This window comes from Amblyomma maculatum, chromosome 1 (genome assembly GCF_055883805.1).
Source record: "Amblyomma maculatum isolate TAMU_Amacu chromosome 1, ASM5588380v1, whole genome shotgun sequence".
Lineage (NCBI taxonomy): Eukaryota > Metazoa > Arthropoda > Arachnida > Ixodida > Ixodidae > Amblyomma > Amblyomma maculatum.
In genome coordinates, this window is record NC_139344.1 from 369,907,835 (window position 1) to 369,931,294 (window position 23,460).

A 23,460-nucleotide genomic window follows, 5' to 3' on the forward strand; every position below is an offset into this window, starting at 1 on the left:
ATCTGGGCTGCATGGCCCCTGATACGTGTGCATTACAGGCAAGCGTGAAAGTACAATGCTTATTACAATCGTGCCTTACCCAATACACTTTGTGCTGCGTGGTCAACTTCTGCGGGTTTCTCGTGCTCTCTTGCGGCGATTCATTGGTTGACTGTGAAAGACGATAGAAGACGGCCTTACACCTGGAACCAGTGGAAAGCACTCTGTCTCCCGACGCCGCACCTCCGTTGTCTTTAGCGAAAATAATTTCTCTGCTTTCTCGCTTGTTTCAAACGCCTTGGTGGGTTGCGACTGCGCAAATTCGCCACAGTGGTGCGCTAAGGCGCGCTATGTATACTCGCGTATTTCCGGTTTTCTCAGCGGTGTATACCAACGTTGGTGTGTATTCTCACACTAATCGGCGTTGTATACAACCAATTTCCGGCGGCGCCGCAACCTAGCTGTACGTGAGCTCGTGCTCCGTCTGACAATTAATGGTTTACGCATAACGTGTGAACTATTCTCTCTCTTCCTATCTTTGCGCCCTTCCGTCTTCCTTCTTTTCGTTTTCTTCTTCTCTCTCTCTCTCTCTCTCTCTTTTTTTTTTTTTTTTTTTTTTTGCACAAATCCTTGTAACGGGTCGTCTGGGCGTCCTCGTGGACCGTGCATATTGTGCACGAATTTCCGTGCATGCTTCTCCGCGACGCAGCAGAGGGGGAAAGTCTACGCTTCCGCCGTGAGCGCCCACTGCGCTCCAGACCTCTGACACCTGCTGACGATGCGCGTGACGGGTGAAAGCTTGGTGGAGCTAGCTCCGTGCTTCCGGTACGAGCGGCGTTGCGTTGGGATCTGGAGGGAGAGGGAGACGGATAGTTTGCTTCTGTTTAGATCCGGAATTAGGCTATCCGCGCTAGAATGTTCCCGTTTTATGAGCTAGTGCTGTTTAAAAGTGAACATGTTTTTTTTTTTTTTTTTTTTTTTTTTTTTTTTAATGGTTACTGCGGTGCTAGGAGGGCAAAGGCAAACATAAGCAAGAAATACGTTAGGTGAATTTAGCGACGAGTTCAATGCGCTAGGAAGGCAAAGCAAAGCATGCGGGTCTAGAAACCAATATACAGAAAACTAATGTTCAGCCGTACGGCCGCTCAATCTCCGAATCAGCAGTTTACGATAGAGGCGAGGCGATCTAAGTGACAATGGTAAGGACACGCGGTGCTAGGAGGCACCAACTGTGTCTACTGAAATTGCAATAACTAGAAGCGTAATAACGAGGTGGAGTGCATTTGGCAGGTATCCTGAGCTCACACGCGAATCATACTTTACTACTAGGGCCTATATCTTACGAGATAAGTATACCAGTCGTCTCGAATAAGTCGGCCATTAATATATGAAAATAAACTTATTGAGGCGTGAAGATTGCTTCTGCAGCATAGTTGTGCCAGTTTTAACATCAGGAAGAAAATACGATTTTAACTATAGTGAGATGCTTAACTAATTTCTGGTACTTGACTAATTATTGCACTTAGCGCCTGATTTTTATCACAGATCCGTAGCTTGCGCTTAGTGATAGCCATATTAGATTTTATAATTTTCAAGATGCGATTTCTCTAGGCGCTGTGGCTCACTAAGTCTTGGCTATCGCGCACCAAAAGGCGCGCGCTTTCGAGAAAAAAAAAAGAAAAGAAAGCCGCGCTCTAAGCAATGCCCAAATGGCCGTTAATCAATGGCGGCAGTGTACCATTCTTTTGGCCTGGACTGGAGCTGCGAACAGCGGCGACCACGTACCGCAGGAACAGCTGGAGAAGTCACTCCGCACTGGAGCCATTGATTGATGGCGCTATGCTTAAAACGCAAGTTACTTTTTTTTTTTTTTTTTTTTTTTTTTTTTTTTTTGAAATCACGTGTCCTTTGGCGAGATAGCCACAACTGGATGAACCACAACGCCGAGGTAAATGTTTTCGAAATTCACGAAACCTATGCGGCATGGTCATTGCATCGGCCAGCTACAGATCTGTAATTGCAACTAGGCGACTACCCGTGAATTTAAATTTAATTATCAGAAATCAGTTAAACAGCGTACAAATTAACAATTCTGCTTTTTTTTTTTTTTCCTGATGTGCGCCAACACCGGTGCTGTTGATGCTGCGGAAGCTGTCTTCATATCTCAGGAAAGTCTATTTTTGATAATGGCCGGTTTAATTCCCTGAAACACCTGCTGTGTTTTTCCCGTACTCAGCTGTGGGGCAGAAATGTGCAGGCTAACAAAAAGGAGTGAGTTGTGGAAAGGAAAATGCTAGCTGCGAGCCGGGAAGAGAGTCGGGTCAGGGAACAGACCCGTGCTAATGACGCCTTAATCGAAAAGAAGAAATGGGCAAAGCATTCAGTGTAAAGGCAACGGGACCGATGGTCTTTAGGGGTAATGGACTGGAGCACTGGTTCATTAAGTGGGGGATGAGATAGAAAAGTTTTGCGTTGATCACGTGGGCACAGGACCGTGTTAATTGGAGGGATATGGGGGATGCCTTAGCGGCAGTGAAGGTTTAGTCATGCTAATATGTTGAGCGGCTCTGCGGTAACGCAGGCAGGTTTACATGTAAGGTCGAGTGCTTGGTTTCACGCAGGTTGAAGTTGATGACTCGTATCCGTAATTTTTCTCCCTAAAATGGTTTAGTTTTAATTTATGAGCACTTCATGTTTGTTTTTTTCTTACGTGGCTCACTGCTGCCATACTTGTCCGCGTCGTCGCACATCCTTTATTAGTTTTTTTTTTTTTTTTCTGGGGGGGGGGGGGGGGGGGGGGGGGGGGCGTTCTTCTTTTTCTATAGGCTTTTAGATGAAGCGCGGAGATGAACCGTACGTATGACTCGTAAATCTAGCGGTTTGTAATTTGCAAATTAAGAGAAAAAAAAAGTGGCGCTAGCGGCGGAATGCGACTCATAAATAGGGTAATACTCTCACGACGTGTATAGTGTCAACGAGCGAAGGCTAGAAGCAGCTAGAAGGTCGCAAACCGGTCGCTAATTGCCCAAGTGCGCCGCTCGGGGCTCTGATACAAGTTCCAGGCGTGCTGCATATAGCCGTGTCCACGGCCGCTCAATCGTGTTTCGCAATCGCTTTTTGCGTCGCTCGCTCGATCACCGAGACTTCGGGCGTCGTCGGGGACCGCCTCGCGGACTTCGCGGTGCCCTGTCCGGCGCGCGTCCAACGCTGAGTCCGTCTTCGTGGAGCCCAGAGGTCGCGTTCTGTCCACTTCTGTCGACGGAAAGTGTCCTCAGCACGATCTCGTTGATTGTCAGGACTGAATTAGTTAAGTAGACTACATCGCACATTCCGCAGTACTTCCGACCTGGATTCCTGAATTCCACTGTCCTTGCCGGGCATAACGAAAATCACTTCCTTTTTGTATCTCTTTGTTTCTTCTGAATCCGTTGTGGTACGGAAACTTGTTTTCCAGTCGCACTAAGGATATCGAAGGTGGTTGGCCCGACTTCGTTGCACGTTTTTTAAGGAACGGCGTTGCCATTTGTCTTGCTGTCAAGGGGCACAGAGGCTGGTGGAATTTCTTCTGTCCGTAATTGAAATATAATGAGAGTCTTGCCGTACCGCGCCCCTTACCTGGATTGCTATAGGTGCGAACAGTCTCTCTCTCTCTCTTTCTCTGTAGCTCTTTATGGCTTTTCTCGACGAAGCTTGTTTACTCCGAACTCGCTTCCCTCCAAGCTTAGCGGCAACAAAAACATGTGGGAGGCTCCATAACTCTTCGCCTTCCTGCTTCCCGCATGCTGTTGTTCTTCGCGCATCCATCCAGATACGTCATCCTTCATCTTCGTCTTAATTTCCTCAGATTCGTGCCCCATCAAAGGTGCTATACTGCCGCGACCACCCCTGACCTCGCCTGAATTAGAAGAGCGGCTTTAAGGAAAAAGAAAGAAAGGAATAAAAGTTTCTTTTTTTTTTTTTTTTCGGGGCCTCCACGTAGTCATTCTTCCCACTCCTCTGCGTTCATTGTTCCTCCGGGCAGGGCTCCGTTGCCGGCCTCGCTTCAACGCGTCTCGCACGTAATCCGCTACGCCCCCTTGGCTCTCCCTCGGTGCAGCAACTCTCCCAAGAAGGCGGTCACCCACACCACGCACCGGGGGTCTCATCGTTGTTGTTGTTATTGCAACGGGGAGCGTCTCGCACGGCGGCCCTACTCGGTCACGCAGCGGAACCAGGTTCGTCGCGGACACCCCCACTTCGGAAGTGGCACGAGCGTACAACAGCACATGCCGCGGTCCTCTTGCCAGCGCGCGAGCCAGCTGCGGCAGCCATGGGCGCGGCCGCGCCCCGCTCCGACGGCAGGTGCGGTCTTCGCCATACGTGTGTAGGCGCCGCTTGCGCAGTGCAGCAGCGTTTTGCGCTGCGCCTTTTGATGACGACGCCGCGAGCACAAGCGGTGCGCGCGGCCGCCGGTGCGCACACAGCAGCCGACGGCAGTCACTATCCCGCAGACGAAGGCGACGCCGTCGTCTGCCCGGCGTTCCTTCGTCTGCTACTGCTGCTGCCGTTAGTGCTGCGCGGACGTCGCAGTCGGTGGTGTTTTTGTCGGTGGCTGCGAACAATCGCAGCGGTTATTTTATTTTTATTTTGTGCTGCGTAATTTTTTTCTTCGGTGTGTACCTTTCCCCTGCCGACCCTTCTCTCTCCTCCCCCTCCCCACCCCCCATTCTTTCTGCCGTCCCTGAAGAGCGTACAATTGTTGTCCCCGACAATCTCACAGCTGCTGAGAACTTTCGTAATACTTTTCTTCTTTTTAATTTTCCTGCCCCCTGTCTTGTCGCCGTTGTTCGCTCGACGCCTCTTGAGGAGGGCTGGCGGTCGGTCGTTCGCCGCCGTCGCCTCTCTCCAACTGCGCGAGCCCTGCTTGTGCTTATTATTTTTTTTTATCTCTCGTTTTTCATTCTTCTCTCATCTCCTGTTGCTCGATCTGCCTTTTACCGCGGGTGCTTTTTTCTTCGCCGCCGCTGCTGTTGCTGCAGCCTTCGTCGACGACACGAATCAGCCGAGAGGCTCCCGTTCTTGCATCGGTGCCAAGTGGGCTCTTCTGTCGCGCGTTCGCATGTTGTGTGCGTGGCGCGAGTGCCCGTGCGGTGCACCTTCCGTTTCGACAACTCCGCCTGGTAGGATCGGAACCGTGACTCGTGAGGAAGCCGACCTCGGTTTTGGACACCGGCCTGGCTTTTCGTCGCAGAAGACAGCGCTGGAACGAGCGACCATTCGATATTTCTCCCTTACGTGTTGGGATAGTTGAAACCTCGCATCGGCAATTTATCGTGAGGTGGGTACGGTTACTGTTACTTCGTTGTCCGCGGAAACACTGTGTTGTTCACATCTGTCGTTTTCGATAGTAAAGCCAAAAGGTTTTTGAAAGCGATTTTATCTAGTGCCGCGCTTTTATATCTTTGCAATTGAGTGCTGTCTTCTTAATGTTTCTTTAGTCACCTGCTTGGCTTGCGAAACTTGTCTCAAAGGGAACGTTCTTACTTTTTTTTTAGCGGTTGTGGTAGATTTCTCTGGCAAGTGTTTTTTTGCTTTCAGTCTTTGAAATGACCTAGAATCACTTAGACGAGAGGAGGATGTTCATGACATCCCAGATATCCAAACGCGGAAGCAGTGAAGTACCTTATCTCTTAGCAAACTGCTTTCTTGTCTCCTCTCTGCTCGACATATTTGCCTGTTGGACCAACTTCTTTTCGCTTCAGGTCGAAGTTACCTTAAACCCTCTCCACGCAGGGAAATCTCGTTTCAAGTTTGTGCACCTGCAAAAAGGAATAGTCATAGTAAACTGCCGCCTTTGCCCGTGCGTCTTGCAGGCCGGAGCATTGTTCTGGGCAAGTGACACATTTCCCGGCGCCTCCGTCTCGAGTTACGTTGACGTGTACAACTGTCAGCGCGTCTATCATCTGAGCGTGCTATATGCTTGCCGCACTATTTACCGCCGTTAGGAGGCTCCTGTTATCGCGGCGGTGAGCGGTGTATGTGGTCGGTGATTCATGGAGCGTTTCGGTGTCACCGCGCGACATGGTTTCTGGGGCTGTCGAGCATCTGGCTAACATTGCAACGCGGTGTTACTTATATGGTCGACAAGATGCCTACGCAAACACGTACTCGTCTCTTAGCAAGTCCTTTATATTGTCTGCCTTTGGACCGTGCTCTTCAGTTGTAGTCGCAGTATAGTGCGTTGAGTGCTTGATGGTATATCGGTGTTTGACAATGAGCACAGCGACCTCTCTGCTGGGCCCAAAAATTCTGTGGCGTCGAAAGTATCCGCTTTCATTTCGGCCGTGTGGGAATTTGTTGAGAGAACCTCTGCGGTGTATGTAGCCTAACCCTGCTTTAGAAATATCTCCCAGTTGTAGTTGGCCGTTTCGTATGTTTTGAAAGCTGAAGCTATTGGCAAAGGCAGCTTGCTTGCAGGCTGTAGGTTGTCGTGAAGAAACATACGGCTTGTTAACTATTTCTCTATGGTCGTACGCCTGGATTGTTCCATGAGGCAATGCGCGGAGGATGTGAGTTCACACGTAAAGCTTGTTTTTGCAAGACGACAGAAGAGTTTCGCTGCTTGGGCACGCGTTCATTGTTATGCAGTCGTAATCTACCACGTTACGTGAATGACCACCTGAAGTAGGTATAAAGTCCCATCTCAAACGTTCTCCTGGCGATTCGACCATGACACGTTGTCTTGCGACGTCACGCAGACCGTCAACCAATCATTGCCCGCATATTTCACCTGTCAGCTACACCACCAGCCAGAAGAATGTTTCATGTAATTATAGTTAGGTAATTATGTTTAGAATAAAAAAATAACCCTCTGCCTGTGCCATTTAAGCATGTTCGTGAGAAAGATTGACATAAGAGAAATGCGGAAGTGGTGACTTTTATGACAACGCACTAAAAGCATGAAATAATTGTATTCGCCGGCTGAGCAACGGCTAGGGCATGCTTAGATCCTGGCAATGCCTGAGGAGGGGAATGTTGGGAGGAGAGGTTAATATGACGCCATATAACCGCGGGGGCTGAGAGTGCCACTGCAAGCAAAAGCCGCGCTGGCGAGGAAACTGTATCGATCTGAGGCGCTTATGAATAGCAGCTTACGCAAGCACTTTGGCTTCCTGATAGTTGGGTGAGTGGGTTCGTTGGCCTTTGCATATACGCGCAGCTGGTGGTGTCGCGTGGTGGTGGTAAAGCAGCGCCCCTGACTCCTAATTCTACGCCTACCGACTCGTGTCACGTTCCCAGCACATTTCGTGGGTCAGGAGCTAATTAAGCGACGCCGAAGTGGTTTTAGTGGAAGGCTGCCGAAATTTCGACCACTCGGTGTTCTTTAGCGTGCACTGATATCACACAGCACATGGACGACAGAAATGCATTCGTCCCGATGTGCTGTGCGCATTTTCCCCTTCTCTGTGGACCGGACAGGGAGTTTGCTTATTGACGAGGCTATGAAAAAAGTTTGGTTGCCAGAAGAATTGTTTATATTTCTAGTCGCCCATATTAATTGAATATGGTCGTATTATGGATGAACGAGTGTAAATTAAAAAGAAATGCGATAAAAGTGCGCCGCATTGAAATGTTCAAGCTCGGTTTCAAGTGGGGAGAGAAAATGCACATTAACTGCTTATGCTACAGCACCGGTATACCGTACCGGTAAATATAGGACTGTAATAGGGTTGATTTCCTTTTTTTTTCTTCTTCTGTGGAACTGCCACTTGTGTAATACGCCGTTTTGAATTAGTTTTCTGATACGCTGCGAAGCTGCATATTGTCACCTGGCGCGAGAGAGGGAGGTAGGCGTCCCACAAAAAGAACGTAGAGGTCGATTCCATTGAAGGGATATACGGTCATACGTGTATGTCACACGCATGTATGCCCTCAGATACTATAAGTTAGCATGCGAGAGAAGACGTCTGCGAGGTTTAACTGATCTATATCAGGTGAACAAATATCAATTTGCCGAACTTTCCAAATATCAATTTGCTGTCTTCGTCGTAACTCCGCATCTCTATACACGTTGAAGGTATTCTTAACGGTGATGCTGCTATTTGATTTCTGGAGTTAAGGCTTATCTCAGCTGCAAAGAGCCGAAACGCAACGATAGTGTGCTTTACCGCATATGAGTATATATACTGCGCTTTTCGCTCAACTTGGAAAGCTTAGTGCTGAAACCGGCTTTTTAGCTGTGAGCGTCACGACGCAACCTAACCAGACTTTTTTGAGCAAGTGGTCACTTGTGTCTGCTGTCCTGTAGTTCTCCCACAAATCCTCGAACGTACCGTGGTTTATTATTCACACATTCCAAGGGTGCCTGCCGGGTTAATTTCGGCCACGTGGGGGAGTGGCGCGGCTGACTCGGCATTCAGGAGCTCTGGAAGGCTGATTCTTATTCTACCTTCCCCACCGCAAATGAACAACTTGAGTTGTCTTGCAGTTTCGTTAGGTCGCGCAAACCTTCGTGCAATCGATGCTCGGCCCTGCCAGCGTCATTCTCGTTATTTTTCGCTCACAACGCCAGCCCCGGATTTTCTGCTTAACGTGTCGTTCAACGCTATAGTGTTAATAAACTCCGAGTTGTGGGAAGTAATTCGGATTGAATGGAGTCGTCGCGTAGTCCCGGCGGAGGCCACGTTCGGCTTCAAACAGCCGCAAGAAGATTCCGCCGTTGCTGTCGCAGTTCAACTATGATTAACCAGAGTTAAACCATAACTTATTTTTTCCTGATACGGGGATTACGCATTGGAATTGGGCAACGATAGTTAGAGTTACTTTCGAGTCTGGCCGCGTTTTTGTCCTTGCGATTTTCCTGCTGAGGTCAAATTCAGAGAGCCCCCAGCCCCGCACGATAAACACAAGCTACGTCTACAACACTTGATTCCCACACATAAGTTCATTCCGCTAGCCGATAGCTGAGGGTGGAAGAAAGCAGAAAAAAAAAAAAAAAAGTTAGATTACTTCTGCTCTGACCGATGAAGCTTTTTTCGCCAAAGGACAGCGGCAAGCCACGAGTGCTGTAAGAAGGGCAATAACTCCCCGGGGGCGTATGCTGCTCGGAGAGTGTAGCTCTGAATGTATGGAATAGATGAAAGGCCAGGGCGCTGCGACTCGAGTGCATAGTCCACGGGAACGAGCCGCAGATTGACTGCAAACAGCCCCGCGGGGGAGATGATCCGGTCGTCGTCCTCCCTCTCCACGCCCTCGCGGGCAACTGCGTGGTCTGCTGGAAATCACTTTAGCGAGCCTCGTGTGCGAGCCCCTCGCAGGCCAACCCGAGCGCACGCCTATGCTCAGGCGTGGAGCCCACCCTCAGTAGATCCGTGCAGCGTTGCTACTACTGGCTTCCGTTTCCTTAGGGGCAGATTTCTCCTCTGTGCTTGCGTGTAGAAAAGGTTCTTTTTCGCTTCCATTTCTCCCGGTTTCTTGGTTTTACTGCCTTCGACGTCCAAGTCGGCGGCTGACATCGCTTGCTTCGATGTCAGTCGTGACGTCACGCGTAGCGACCACTAATGGTAGAAGGCAACGAGGACCAATGCGTGAAAGAATTGTTTCTAAATACGTCTTCCTGGTTAACTAACGGCTTCCGCGTGTCGAGGTACGAAGAGGAAGAGAGGGAGGAGGCTGAAGGGAAAGGGGAAGGCGCCGTAACTGTCTCCACCTGGGCGGACATTTAAACTTGCCATAAGTAAACGCGATGAGCCTTGGAAAGATGTTCGGTGCACCGGTAATATTCACCATTCAGGACCTCTGCTTACATTTTCGCGCAGCTTGGAGGAAACGCAGCTTCTCCAACGTTGCACTGTTTTATAACTGTGGGGCGCAGTGTACAGGGCACATCTGGTGTGCTGTGCCCCCACACCACCACCGGCCGTCCGGTGTATGGCTGCGCCGGGCCTTCTGCAAGCGTCGATATATCGATGTTTGAGCTCCCTCCGCGCTCCACCTGTCCACCCTCTCTCTCTCTTTCTGCCTCTCTGCCCCGCCGTCGTCTTTGTGGGCCCCCGTCCCACGTCTCGACGCATCTGCTATTCTAGCCGCACTGCTGCTGCTGCTGTTTCACTGCCGGCATTCGAAGCTTGCTGCTGTGGGGCTCCGCGCTTTGTCGTTTTGCGGGCTTCTTCTCCCTGCTCGCTGCTATGGCCTCCTCCCCTCGACCGCGTTGTTATGGGAAACGGGCGTGGGGGGTGTCCAGCGACGCGCTTTGGGTCCGCCGTGCTCGCAGTTTCCCCTGGGCATTTAGTGGAGCAAGCGCTCGCGTGGGCTGACCGGTGTGTCGTGGGATCGTCATCACACGCCGCGGCCTTCGTGCTAAGTCCGCGGGTCACGCGGTGTCGCTGTCTCCGGCGCTGGAATAAGGTGTTCCTGACGGTGAGGTGCGTTGTTGAGTTTGTGCGCTCGTGTGACGTTGTGAAGTCGTTGAAACTCACGTGCCTTCCGATGGAGTATAGAGCTATCTGTGTAAGTATTATGACCGTGGCGCGATCATGATATGCATGAGTGTGTTTGGACGTGCATTCCATGGTCGTGAAAGGATTGCGAAGTCCCTTTATATCACCCTAAAGCTTTCGTGCATGCTTTCCGTCGCATATGTTCACGCGTATTCTGCTCAGGTGCTGACTATGTGTTCACGCTTTTTTATGCGATTCCATTTGTGAAAGCATGGCTCAGCAGAGCTCAGGTGCAGGTCACTACCATTGCTTCATGTGCGCGCGCGCGCGCGCACGCACGCACGCACGCACGCACGCACGCACGCACACACGCACGCACGCACGCACGCACGCACGCACGCACATACACACGCACGCACGCGCACACACACACACACACACACACACACACACACACACACACACACACACACACACACACACACACACACACACACACACACACACACACACACACACACACACACACACACACACACTTCGGTTTGCGATCGTTATCCGAAGCTCCCGTTTCAAGGTCGCAAGGGATGTGTTCGCTCTCCCATTTTCGCCTACCTGACGCTATGTCGACCGCGTGATAGCCGCCCGTTTGCAAGCAGGCCTAAGAACCAATACAGGAACAGTAGTGAGCAACTTGACTAGGGCATTTTCAGTTTTTTCTGACGTGAGAGCGGCTTCGACGCAAGTGATAGAACGTTCCCGAGCGCGTCTTGCGCTTACCGACAACGCTGCGTATACATGTGCTTTCAAAACGCGCTTTCATCGTCGACGATGCCGACAGAAAGGAGATGCATGCATCTCTCTCTACCTGTTCTCTAACCGTCGGTCTTATTCTTTGTCTTTATTTCGTTCCCTTTCATTTTCTTTCTCTGTGGCGGGTCGTTGCGTTTTGTGTCGCTGTACCAGAACTGTTCTCCCCGATGACAGTTGACGAATACCTGCTTCTCTCGGTGGCGGGTTCCTCTGACCTGGGATCCTAGTTATATTCGTCTTTCTTCTTTCCTCTTCCCTTTGTGTGTATGTTTCGCCCGTTGTCTTTTTATAGCTTTCGAGCCATTTTACGTCGGACTGTGATCGACGTGCGCCTTCAGTGTCTATTAGCCGAGTCAAGTCTGACGCGCTCGCACGGGGCAAACAACGGAAAACTTTCTCTTGCGGGCGGTGATGAGTGCACTTTTCGGTGCGAAAGGAGATTAACCCAGTGGTCCGAAAAGGGACGAACGTGACTAGAATTGCGCTTGTCATTGCTTTGAGGACATGAGGCAGATGAGGCCGATCGACAGCACAGTTTCTTTTTTTTTTCTTTTTTTTCTTTTTTTTTTCTTTTTTGAGAAAAGAAGCAGTCAATGAAGCAGCAGGGTGTGATAGTTCAAAAAATGAAGCCAACGCGAATGGCGTAGTCGCCACTTCGAACTCGGGCACATCTGTTTTCTATAGGCAGCCGTTACATTTGCCACAGTTAAGAGACTAGACAAAGATATATCGTTCGTATATGGTCTGTTTCTTCTGTGATCAGTCGCCTGTAAAACTCTGATGCCGAAATCGCCCTTTAACCCCAAGAAAACCATTTCCGGTTTGAGCAGACACGCTGTCAGACGGCACCGAGCTTTAGTTGTTTCTTTGGATCAACTTCTGGTAAAATATACTGACATCTTGATGTACCTAATGGTTTTGTATGTCGTTATACAATGACTGGAAAGACAGGATTCAGTATCGTTACACAGTTACTGGAAAGAAAAGATTTAAATGCTTTTTTTCAAGCAAAAACATTTCTAAATGCAAAAACAAAATTGTTGATTGCAAATATGTGGACTTTGCTGCGCTTATGTATATACTGCTCTTTTCTGAACATTTTTTTACAGCAGATCTGAAACTGCCTCCACTCCAAATATTTTTGGCTATTTGTGAATCTTATTGCTTTTCTTACAAATACTGCAAACTCACTGAAGTCTGTTTGGCAACTTTGGAGGCTTTATCTATAGAATGTATATGCTTTAACTGCCAATATTTAACGCTGCGTTCGACAAAAACCTTTCTGCAAACTGATATGTCAGGTGCTTCAATTTATTTGATACAAACTTCTCTTTCCAAAACCGTGCACTCCGTGCGTGCTCATTTTACGGTGGGGTGGGCATTGTTTACGTGACCGAATGTACAGACAGACGATTAGTTAACTAAATATATCTAATCAACTTTCTTACATTTGGCTTTAGCGCGAACGATTGAATCTCAAAGGTTGGCGCACTATCAAAGCCGAAGGCGAGCAGAGATTTCAAAATTTTAATACCGGCATCAGAGCGCGACATCGCACGTTAAAATGAAAAACGGTTTTGGAAGGTCTTCAAGGTGATATCAAATGCTACACTTTATAATAAATAAAATATGGCGCCGCTTGAATAAAATATAGACGTAGTTTGCGTACTTTATGACGTAGAAAATACCCCCCTTGTGCCACTGGCAATACCATGCGCAGGGATGCCATTTTAACGACATGTACTGCGGCAAAGCTAGCTTAGCATGCGAGCAAAGGGATTATATTTAACACTCGATATTTCAAATACAGCTCCGATTAAAAAATTCATAACCTGTACTCATATTCAATGTGTGAAAGCCTTTAAAAGTTATTTTACTTATAGTATTGTTGTCATCTTTTTTATTATTATTATTATTTTACTCTACCGCGAGATAATTTCCGTCTTGCCGTGCAGTATACGTGAACATGCCACGCCGGCGCACCTTTCACGACTTTTGAAAGACAAATCCGTATTCAATAATGTGAAACAACTCGTAGACTCACCCGCCTATAGCTAGCAGATAAATTGCGATAGCTTCGAGAGAGTAGAGCCGCCGCCGCGGTGGTGCAGTGGTTAGGGCGCTCCACTGCTGTGCCCACTTCCCAAGGATGCGGGATCATATCCCGGCCGCGACGGCCGCTTTTTCGATGGAGGCGAAAAGCCAGGCGCCCTTGTGCTGTGCGATGTCAGTTGTACGTTAAGGAACCCCAGGTGGTCGAAATTTACGGTGTTCTCCACTACGGCGTTTCTCATAGCCTGAGTCACTCTAGGAATCAAACATCAGGAGATCGAACAGCAAGAGTTAATGGCTGTTTTGTGTTCCGAAGAACCTCCGTTAATGTGGGCTTTACTCAGTTTCGGAAAAATTCAGGAAATAGTTTGAAATCAGCAACAAAAGAGAAAAATCAAACGCAGAACCGCGAAACCGAAACTGTAGACGCCTTGCTACGACATCGACTGTGACGTCATGAGTTAGTTGCCTAGCTTTGCAGGTCCCTCGTATGTAGGAACTACTTGAAACCACGCTACGCACGTTTGTCTGCAAGATCGAAAATCAGCTTTCCAAAGAGCAGTGAGCATCGAGGAAGCATTGAAGCGATTTCGACCGGACGAGTCGCTTTTCGTGTACGTCAACCTACCACTGCGAGAGCCAGATGGAGTAGTACGAAGGGCTGCCTCGTCTGAAAGGTAGAGGCGACCTGCTAAACTCGGACAAGTAAGCACATACGTCATTTCGTGCGCACGCATTTCGTATACGACCGCCGGAACTAGGGAGGTGGTGCTCCCGCTTAGGACTGGTAGGGCTACATTCACGTTCATCGCGTATCTGCGCTTCCCTCTTTGCTTGCCAGACCAGCTGTTTTAGAAACAGATAGTGTAGAGACAACACCAAAGTGTGAAATGTGCTTGTAAATATATTGTCGAACACGATATATATGACTAACCCGAGCTTTAATACACGCAAGCGTGGAATCCCGTTTTTTTTTTTTTTTTTCTTAGACCATGTGTTTTTTTACATTATATAATAGGCAAAACAAAGCAGAAAAATGCAAAGCCCACGCCATAGGGCAGTAAAAAAATTAGTTATACACGGTTGCAGATATCGTACTTTGTACATATAAAAGGCATTGGTTCAGTGGCAAGCTGAAGATATTCGGTGTCACGCTTACATGCACATGGTAGTTTTCGTTGTACATTATTGCCATGTGGCCACTACTCTGACAACGTTATTCGAGTTTCTCTCTCTCTCTCTTTTTTTTTTTTTTTTTTTTTTTGCGTGGGTTTACCAAGACCGCTTCCTCTCGACGGCTGCATCACCATAGCTGCATCTCGCCGTGAGCGACAAATCGCGAACATGCCTCCGACAGGCACTGATTGGTTGGTGGGTTGTGTGACGTCGCGAGACCACGTGACATGGCCGAGTTGACCTTGGAGTTGACAGAAGTCTTCGGTGGTATTCCGCGCATGATGCGGCAGCTTGCGACTGTGTGCTAATGAGAACGTGCGAGATAACAGAGGCACAAGTGAAGGGGTTAGTGATTAATCAGGTAACATGTACGCCAACGTTACTAGAACAAACTCGTACGCCAACGAAAGCCCGCAACGGAATTTCGTACCCTTATAAGGCTTAGCTTATAGGTGTCCCCATAATTTTCGGTCGAAAAGCTGTCGGCATCGTAATGGTAGTTGCAGTTGTCGGCACCGCGTGTCGGAAATAATAAGGGGCTGCGTGAAAAATCCTATCTTGGTAATTTGTGGTTCTAGTGATTGATTATTTATTGGTAAGTGCTAAGCCGTGACGTGCAATGCAATGATTAGAATTCATTAATAAAATGAAAAAAAAAATGGAAAGAGGTGGTGTCAGAATGGTCAGATTGAAAATCCAATGCTTCGCTTGATGCTGCTAATTAAAAAGATTTGGAGTGTCTAATTGATCGTTTAATTGAAATAATTAAAAAAAAACGAAAATGCATTGAAAGGAGTCAAACCGCTCTTTGCGAATGCTTAGTATCGGCGTATAAGAAAGACTAAAAGTTTAAAAATTGAGATATAAAGCATTGAAAAGTAAAAAAAAAGAATTAAGAATAAAGATAAAAGCTAAAAAGTGAGAAAAAAACATCTTTTGTTAAACGCCATGAGGTTAAGTGTCTTCCTGTTCTTCCTGTAATTTCTAGATATCGACGCTGCGTTTTTAAAATATTCGTAAGTTCTCAGGAAAGCTTAGACAAATTTGCATACAGGAAGTTTCTCGGTCACAAATTTGGAGGTTTTCATCACCTTGGAATGGAAATAGACAATAGCCACAGTAACTATATAGCTTGCCTGCGTTTTGTGTAACCCCATCTACTAGGCGGTATATTGTAACACAGGACGTTCCACGTCCGCCGCTTTGGTTGAGGGTGGCGCTGGTGAACACTCTCAAGGTTAGTATACAGACGACATTAATACCCAAGAAAGTAGCAGGGGGGACAGCGGCCGATTGAGCTCAGTTGGAAGAGCACCGGACGCGATATTCGGAGGTCGTGAGTTCGGTTCCCACCATCGGCACGTTGTTTTTTCTTCTACTTTGTGTTTAATTAGCTTTCCCCTAAACAGATTACAACTAATTTCTGTGATTATCCAAGTAAACATTACAAAAGAAAAAGACATAAAGTACCATCCCCAACGCTTTCCTTGGCCTCGCCGACTGTTGGCTTCTTTCCTTCATATATATATATATATATATATATATATTTCCTCGAAATTGAAGGAAGCACAGCTAACACGAAACGTTCTTGAAAACTGTAAAAAGAAAGTGTTGTTTGCACCGCCGGGGTGGCGCAATGGTTACGGCACTCGACCACTGTTCCAAAGAGCGCGGGATTGAGTGATTGAGTCCCAGCCTCGGCTTCCGCTTTTCGATGGAGGCGAAAAGCAAGGCGCCCTTGTGCTGTGCGATGTCAGCGCACGTTAAAGAACCCCAGGTGGTCGACATTTCCGGAGCCCTCCACTACGGCGTCTCTCATAGTCTGAGTCGCTTTGGGACGTTAAACCTTACAAACCAACCAAGAAAGTGTTGTTTCGCAGATCTGTCTCGGTATGAGTAAGCACAGGCTGCTTATTAACAGCAGTAAACTCTTGTTGATTGTCGCCCTTTTGTCGCCGGATTGGGAGCGCGGCGTGCCCGTTGCTTGATAATAGGAGGAGCGGCCGCGTTAATTGTGCACGTAGCCAGGAATCTTGCGAGGCGGGAGCGTCGCCTCGCAGGCGATAATTACACCGTTAATTAGCGCTGTCCTGCGCGTTCAAGGGCATAAATGGGAATGCCTGCTTATAATATATTACGATTATTAGAAGCGATCTGTTTTACATCAGTGTGGTAATATCGCATCAGTTATAGATGTTTAATACTTATTTCCGTTAACTGCTGCTCAGCGAGAAAAAAAGAAAGGATATCACCGGTGTCGCACACGGATTGTAGGAAACGTTTTTTTTTTTTTTTTTTTTTTTTTTTTCACTGCTAGTTCATTCATTAGACGCCCCCCGTGTTGTTATGCAACGTGTTTTTTAAATGATTAAACATATTTTGCCTGCACGCTTTTCAATACTGTGGGCTACCATTCTTCATAATATAATATGACGAATTTTTTCATGTTGCAAATCATGTTGCTCAGCACTTTGCTGAAATTTGAGCAGTGATATTTTTCTATCTCTGTGAGATATTAGTATCACTGAACTTCGTCTTTAGGAGTTTACGTAAAACGGAGCTGTAAACTAGTCATTTATGGAAGACTTGCAATGTTAGCTATAAAGCTTTCTGTGCGTCAAATCTGCAAATCTTAGAAAAATAAAATTTAAAATGGTCAAGAATAACTGCATAAAGCCTTAAGCATTTCCTTGAAACGATCTCAATCATATCTCGGTAAGATATTTAAGTTATTTATTACATAAGTCAGGCACAAACGACAAAATGCCTAGAAATTGTCTTTAAAAGTATTTTTTTCTGCTCTACCAGCAGTGCTATACATTTGTGTTATGCATAGCACTATTTTTGGACGGTATTTAAATGTAAATTTTGTTTCTTTTTTTTTCTTAATCGGCATTTAAAGTTCTTGTGCATCGATGTTGAGTTATAAGTTTGCACAATCACATATTTGCTTCGTCGTGAATTTTATTCTGTGAGATAAGGTTCTGCACAACGCAGCGTGAAATATTTGTCATTGTAGCTCATTCTTACTACCAAAAATTATTAAAACAAACATTTAGAAATTGACGAAAATAATCGGTGCACTTCACGGCAGTTGTAGATTGCTGCATTAATCTACAGGCTTTTAAAGCCTCGTGATATATTTTCAGGTCATCGCAACTGAAGTTGGCGTAAATTGCAGTGGAAGTAAGCGCGAAAGTCCGGGAATTTTTGCGCTGCAATTTTTTTTTTTTTTCGTTCGAAAAATATTTGCAGGCTATACAAGTATATTAGATACAATTAGGCGGCATTTCCTCAGTGGATATCCCATTTTGACTTAGCATCAGTTATCCCGCATTTACAAGAATGCCAGTGATAAGTATATATTAGTTTTTGGCGGCGATTTGCTAATTTCAAGCCCTACTACTGTAGACGACATGCTGCTTCCATCACCGCCGCTCGTTTGTCCCGCGGAGCAACTCCGCTCTCAACAGAAGACGTGCGGCCGTCTTCCCTTTTTCCCTATCCCGCGCCGCCGTCAGCGCTCTCACATTCAACGCGCCAGCGGCCGCTGCTTCACCCTCGCCGCTCCACGGTGCACACTTCTCCGTCCACCTCTCCCATTCATCACTGAGAGTGCGGACCACAACGCCGACACAGGCACCGATTTCTGGTGTTGTAGACCATCCACTCCACCAAACGGAGTTGTTCTGCTGCTGTACCCTGTTATACTTTTTGACAGTGAATTCGTGCGGCTGATTAGCTAACCATCTCTCTCTCTCACCCTCTATTCGCGTTGCAGCCGTAGGGGACCTGACCAAGTTCAGCCAGGTCAAGGAGCACTACCGGACGCGCTACGAGCATGCCAACTGCCTGTTCACGGCGGACTCGAGGCCCCGGCGGGTGCGCGAGCTCTACGAGCAGGCCGCGGCCACGCCCGCTCTGCACGTGATCCGCGCCACCGCAGACGATGGCTCCTCGCCCCGCAGACTGTACCTGTGCATGCCCGTGTGGGGCGACGATTCCTCGCGCACCCGGAACAACGTAGACCTCGACATCGAGACCCGAAGGGTACGTGTTCAAGAAGCTTAGTCGTGACCTGGCCATAGCCGTGTGCTGTAACTTCTATGCTAATTCGTAACTCCTAGCTGATTAAAAGGTGCACATGCCACACAAAGAGGCAGATCATATGTTGGTCTTGTCTTTGTGGCACATTTGCATTTCTAATCGATCAGCAGTACTGGGGAAGTCAGTACCAGCTGTACAGTGAACGAAGGTCTCAGCATACGTCACATGAAAAATGATGTCTCATTCTTTATACTGCATCACTTTCCGGGCAGTCGTATGCTATAAAAAATATTTCCCTTCCCTCTCACCTTGAAGGTTTGAAATGTGCAGACATTTAGGGTATGTATTATAAAATTGGTCCACATGTGGTCTGCTTTCTTCCTTCTTGTTCTCTACCCAGCACAAATATAGGTACCCAAAAATACATTCCTCTCTCACTTTCCATTCTTTTGCCCCTTTGCCTTTGTTTAATTTTTGTTACTATTCCTTCAGCGATTTGGATACCTCATCAGCGGTATCTTGTACTTCAGAGGTTGCCACCTGTCTTTCTCCCCATTATCAGCAAAGCAGATTATTCTAATCTGATGGGAATACATAGCGAGTAACGTGAAGCATCCCTTCCCCCCCCCCCCCCCCCCCCCTTCACACCTTGAGCTCCAGAAGTAGGACTGATGCTCGAATACAGATTTGCTTAGATTTAAGACTTTACTTGTCTTCCAAAATCCAGCCTTCAAATCTCATGGCATGCTGTAAATCGTGACGTGCTCAGTATCTGCAATTATCCACTCGGTAAATGCACCTAAAGCTGAGTTTCTTTCTTTTCTTCTTGTTTACAGCTTTTTACTATTGACGGTTTCTCTTCCATGGCATTGAGATGCATAGATATAAAAGACATGACAGATCTTATCAAGGAAAAACCAGATGGAAAAATTAACACCAGAAGACATAGTTTAATTCCTTTTCCTTATCTGTAGAAGCTAGCAATGAAAAGGAAGACAGAGCCCCAGAAGCCCTGCCAGAACTTTTGCTATGCCATCACGCTAGCAGTTAAAAGTTCCGTGTTACACTTGGGCCGTTATTGCTCACTTCTTCCCAGGCAAGCAACTTCTTGCGTTTTTTTCCGACTGTGCTCATTTGTCTAGATATTTTTTGCCTTCTATTTGATGGTTTGATGTTTTTACAAACTGGCTTGAGTCGTCCTGCTTGAGTACGAGTCATCTTATCATCCATGCGAGGCAACGGAATTTGAGCTTTCCTATCAGTCCCCGGAGAGCTCCACTTGTCGGGCGAGGGGTTGGCTGAGCTGATAGGGACGCTAGTTTGTTAGGCAAGCCAGGTGCAATATGCGTAGTCCTGCCAGTGTTTTCTAGCTGCGGCATGTGCTCAGGGGAGCACAGTATTCATTTGCAAAGTCAGCAAAATGTTGTGAGTATGCTGTGCTGTTTTGTTATCCGTTGCATTGCAAGAGTTTGTTCATGATAGAAATCTTGCTGAGAGAGAACAACTGAGACAGTAATATTCAGATGCCTGCAGCAGTAACTCACAGCTGCAGTTTAATTGCTGTGGTTCCCCAATAATTTCTGCCCCTCTCTCTTCCTAGACCGAGAAAGATTCTATTATAGTGTTTAAACAAAAACTGTTTACCTATAGTTATATTGCTCAAGTGTCATGCAAGGGCAGCAGTTTTCAACTCTCTGATTTGTTGCATTACGTTGCTTTATTACTGATGCCTTGAAACTTAAAGAATGAGGATCCCTGTCTGATATATTTTTACACATATGTCTTAACAACATGACAAATAATGTTACAAGCACAGTGTTTATCGTGCCATGCTGTGTGAGAAACCATGTCGCTTTTTGCATCGAACGTGCATGATAAATATAATCTTTTACTTGGCAACCATTTTTAGAGCAGTTTAACCGTTGCGATGGCATTGCTTTGTGTCTCGCCACAACGTAGCATAAGTTTTCTTATCAACATCAATTTTTATCAATGTCACTAGATCTAAAGGTTTGAATCCAGTGCTTGCACACAATTATGCTTATTCGTAGGGAAACCAGAAAGTGTAAATACAACCCTGTCATGTTGTTATTTCTTGATGTTAAAGTTTTTGAGCAAGATTCAGCTCTGTGTTGGTAAAAAAGATTTTTACTTATAAGTGGTTAGTGATTGATATTTAGTCGCTCAGATGGTGTTGAGTTTGAAGCTCGGCAATATTAGCAGCTCTGGCTCGGAGCGCACATTAATACTCTTTGGCCATAAATGTCAGCATGCCTATTAGTTTGCATGTGGCATGTTCAAAATGTTTTATAATGGCCAGCCTTGCGAAGACATAACTAAGGTGATTGGGGGCTTTGTGAAACTGTTTCTTCATGTGGAGCATTGTGTTCAGTTCCAGTAGCTATCAAAATAATTTTCTTAGTTAGCGTCAAAATCTATCGAAGACCATGCTCATCCCAAGGTTTGCAATTTATTCTTTGTTTTTTGTTTAGAAGGAACCAACTGCCGTCAGCATTCCTCACATTAGGTTATTGCTGTCACCAGTTCTGAACAACATCATTCGGCAAACATTTTTTGTTTATTTTCTTGTATTGGTTCATTACATCTTTGCAATTAAGAGAACCGAGGAACACACCTGATGTGTCTTTCCTTGTAGCCTGCAAGCTTGGTTACCGGCCAAGATGCACGTGACAGTGGAGGGGAGGAGCTGTTGATACTGCCGTCGCCTGAGGAGAAGATGCATGCTTTGTCCTTGGAGTACCCGGCCGTTGTGGTTCCCATCGACACATCGGAGAGCAGCTTCAATCGCTTGTCTTCAACACGGAGGTCTTTCATACACGTGAGTATCAATGCTTGCTTACGTGCACGGAACATTTGAAGAATGCACTAGATGAGAGATATCGAAACCTTTTGTAATATTTCTAGCTCATAAATATATCTCGTGTGTATTTTCAGTAACACACTTGTGGTACCAATGTTATCTGTGAATTGCTCAAACAGCTTTCGTTCTGCAGGCTTCTAGTGCTTTCTACAGCTTTCTCAGTGGCAGGAAATTTTATCTTTTGTCAACGAAAGTGTGAAATGAGTCTCCCTTGTTGCAGGTTGACTTCCTGATTAAACGCAAAAAGCACCACAAAAGAAGAAACACAATCTCGGACGGGAACTCCAAGGAGATTGCGGAGGCTCTCACAAGTCGCAAGAAGTCGGGTACCCTGGTCAAGACCGAAGCGCTGATCCACAGCTCGTGCCAGACAGACGACGACCTTCTGCTGCAAGCGCCAGCAACCACCACCAAATCTGGTGTGCGGAGCAGCGGCGGCGGCATTAGCAAGCGTCGCACCGAAGAGAGCCCATCTTCAGGTGAACTGTCATCCTCTTCCTCCACCACGACCGAGACGAACGTCGCTACCAAACCGGAGAAGAGGTTGTCCTTCTACGAAGCTATGAACTTCAGCAGGCTCGGCCGTGACTGGAAGTTCCTCAAAAAGTCGAGCAAGAACAAGGAAGCGGACAGCGGAACCCACAGCGGGGCAGCAAAAAACGAGGCGAGCAGGGCCGCGGAGAGCGGCACGTCCACTGGCGGGAGTGAAAAGAAGAAGCGTTCTTCGCTGCTGCCGATCTCAACCAACTCTGGCGCCATGACAGTGGCGGTGAAGATGCGGGAGACGTCGGCACGGACAGCGGTCAAGGGGGTTGAAGATGGCCAGTCGTCGAGCGGAAACTGGAGTGCCAGCAGCAGCACGCGAGCATCTGTGGACTCAGACCAGCAGCAATCGTCAGGGCCGTCGCCCGACATGATCCCACACAGCCACTCGGAGAGCTCGCTGGGCAGAGACTCGCTCTTCTCGGACAACACGCACCACAGCACTGACGGAAGGTAGGTCTAATACATTGCAGGCTGCAAAGTTACAAGTAGTACTGTTCAGGATAATGAGAGGAGGCATTTTTTCGCAGCTGCTTATTCCTCTGCTTGTGGGTTCCACGCTGAATTGGTTCCTGAAGTAATGATCAATTGTAGTACATTGCAGCTTACTTACAATTGCTACACTGACAATGAGCAGTCACGGTAATTAATCATCCATGTGGCAATTGCTAAGTGGCCTATCTTTTTCTTGCCAAGTTTCAGATTTTATTTTATTGCTTTAAAATGCCGTAAAAATTGCCCATAGGAGGAGTTCTCTGGGACCCTGTCGGGACCTTCTGTACATGATAGATAGAATAACCAGTGACGAATAATATGCAGCAGAGGCGTAGCCAAGGGCGGTATTTTGGTGTCGGAACACCCCTCGAAATTTTCTGCGCTCTGCACCTCCCCCTCCTCACACACACCTTTCGGCCTTTTTCGCCCATATTTTTCCACCTGTGACTCATAAAGCCCCTCAATTTATTTCTGGCTATGCCACTAGTAAGCAGTCACGAGAATTATGGTTGGTCATGCTGCATCCAGGAAGGGGGTGCTGAAGCAATGCAGTTTGTTACAAGCACCTCCGCTTAGTGCATTACATCCCTGTATTACTTCTACGGAAAGCATGCATTTGCATAGACACTGTCACTGCTAAGGATTTATTTAGGATAAAAAATTAGATAATTTTTTTATCCTAATTTTATAAATTGTTTATCCTAAATGAATCGTAGATGGTTGCTTGTAGTTCATTGTCACTGCTATCATACATGAAGCTTGATATTTTATTCAGTGAATAAACATTCACTACTCAATGGTTGAGAAGCTCCAGACACGGAAGAGGGCCATATTAACTTTTTTTTTCTTACCTGTCAATAAACAGCCTTACCAAAACATTTCAATTATGCTGATGTGGTTTAGTAGTGACCAGATAAACAGAAAGCAGCCCTCCATGTTTTATGACTGATTCGTCTCATCACCAGCCTGACTACACCCACTCCAGTGTAAAGCCGTCTCCTATATCCCTCATACTATTAATCCTGTCTTGTGCCAGCTGCATCAATTTCATCCCCG

The 23,460-nt window shown here is 47.0% G+C and overlaps 1 protein-coding gene across 4 annotated transcripts in view; it reads left to right on the top strand.

Annotated features, from left to right (window-relative positions):
- gukh (NHS actin remodeling regulator GUK-holder) overlaps positions 1 to 23,460 on the top strand; it is a 390,412-nt gene that overhangs the window by 357,335 nt on the left and 9,617 nt on the right. For 3 of the 4 annotated variants that reach the window (XM_084591775.1, XM_084591774.1, XM_084591777.1), the window contains exons 2-4: positions 18,220 to 18,488; positions 21,142 to 21,324; positions 21,587 to 22,362. In XM_084591775.1, the coding sequence (XP_084447901.1) occupies positions 18,220 to 18,488; positions 21,142 to 21,324; positions 21,587 to 22,362 (1,228 nt within the window). Of the gene's footprint in view, positions 1 to 5,097; positions 5,297 to 18,219; positions 18,489 to 21,141; positions 21,325 to 21,586; positions 22,363 to 23,460 lie in introns of those variants that run through there. The other variant, XM_084591776.1, reaches the window with a different exon arrangement.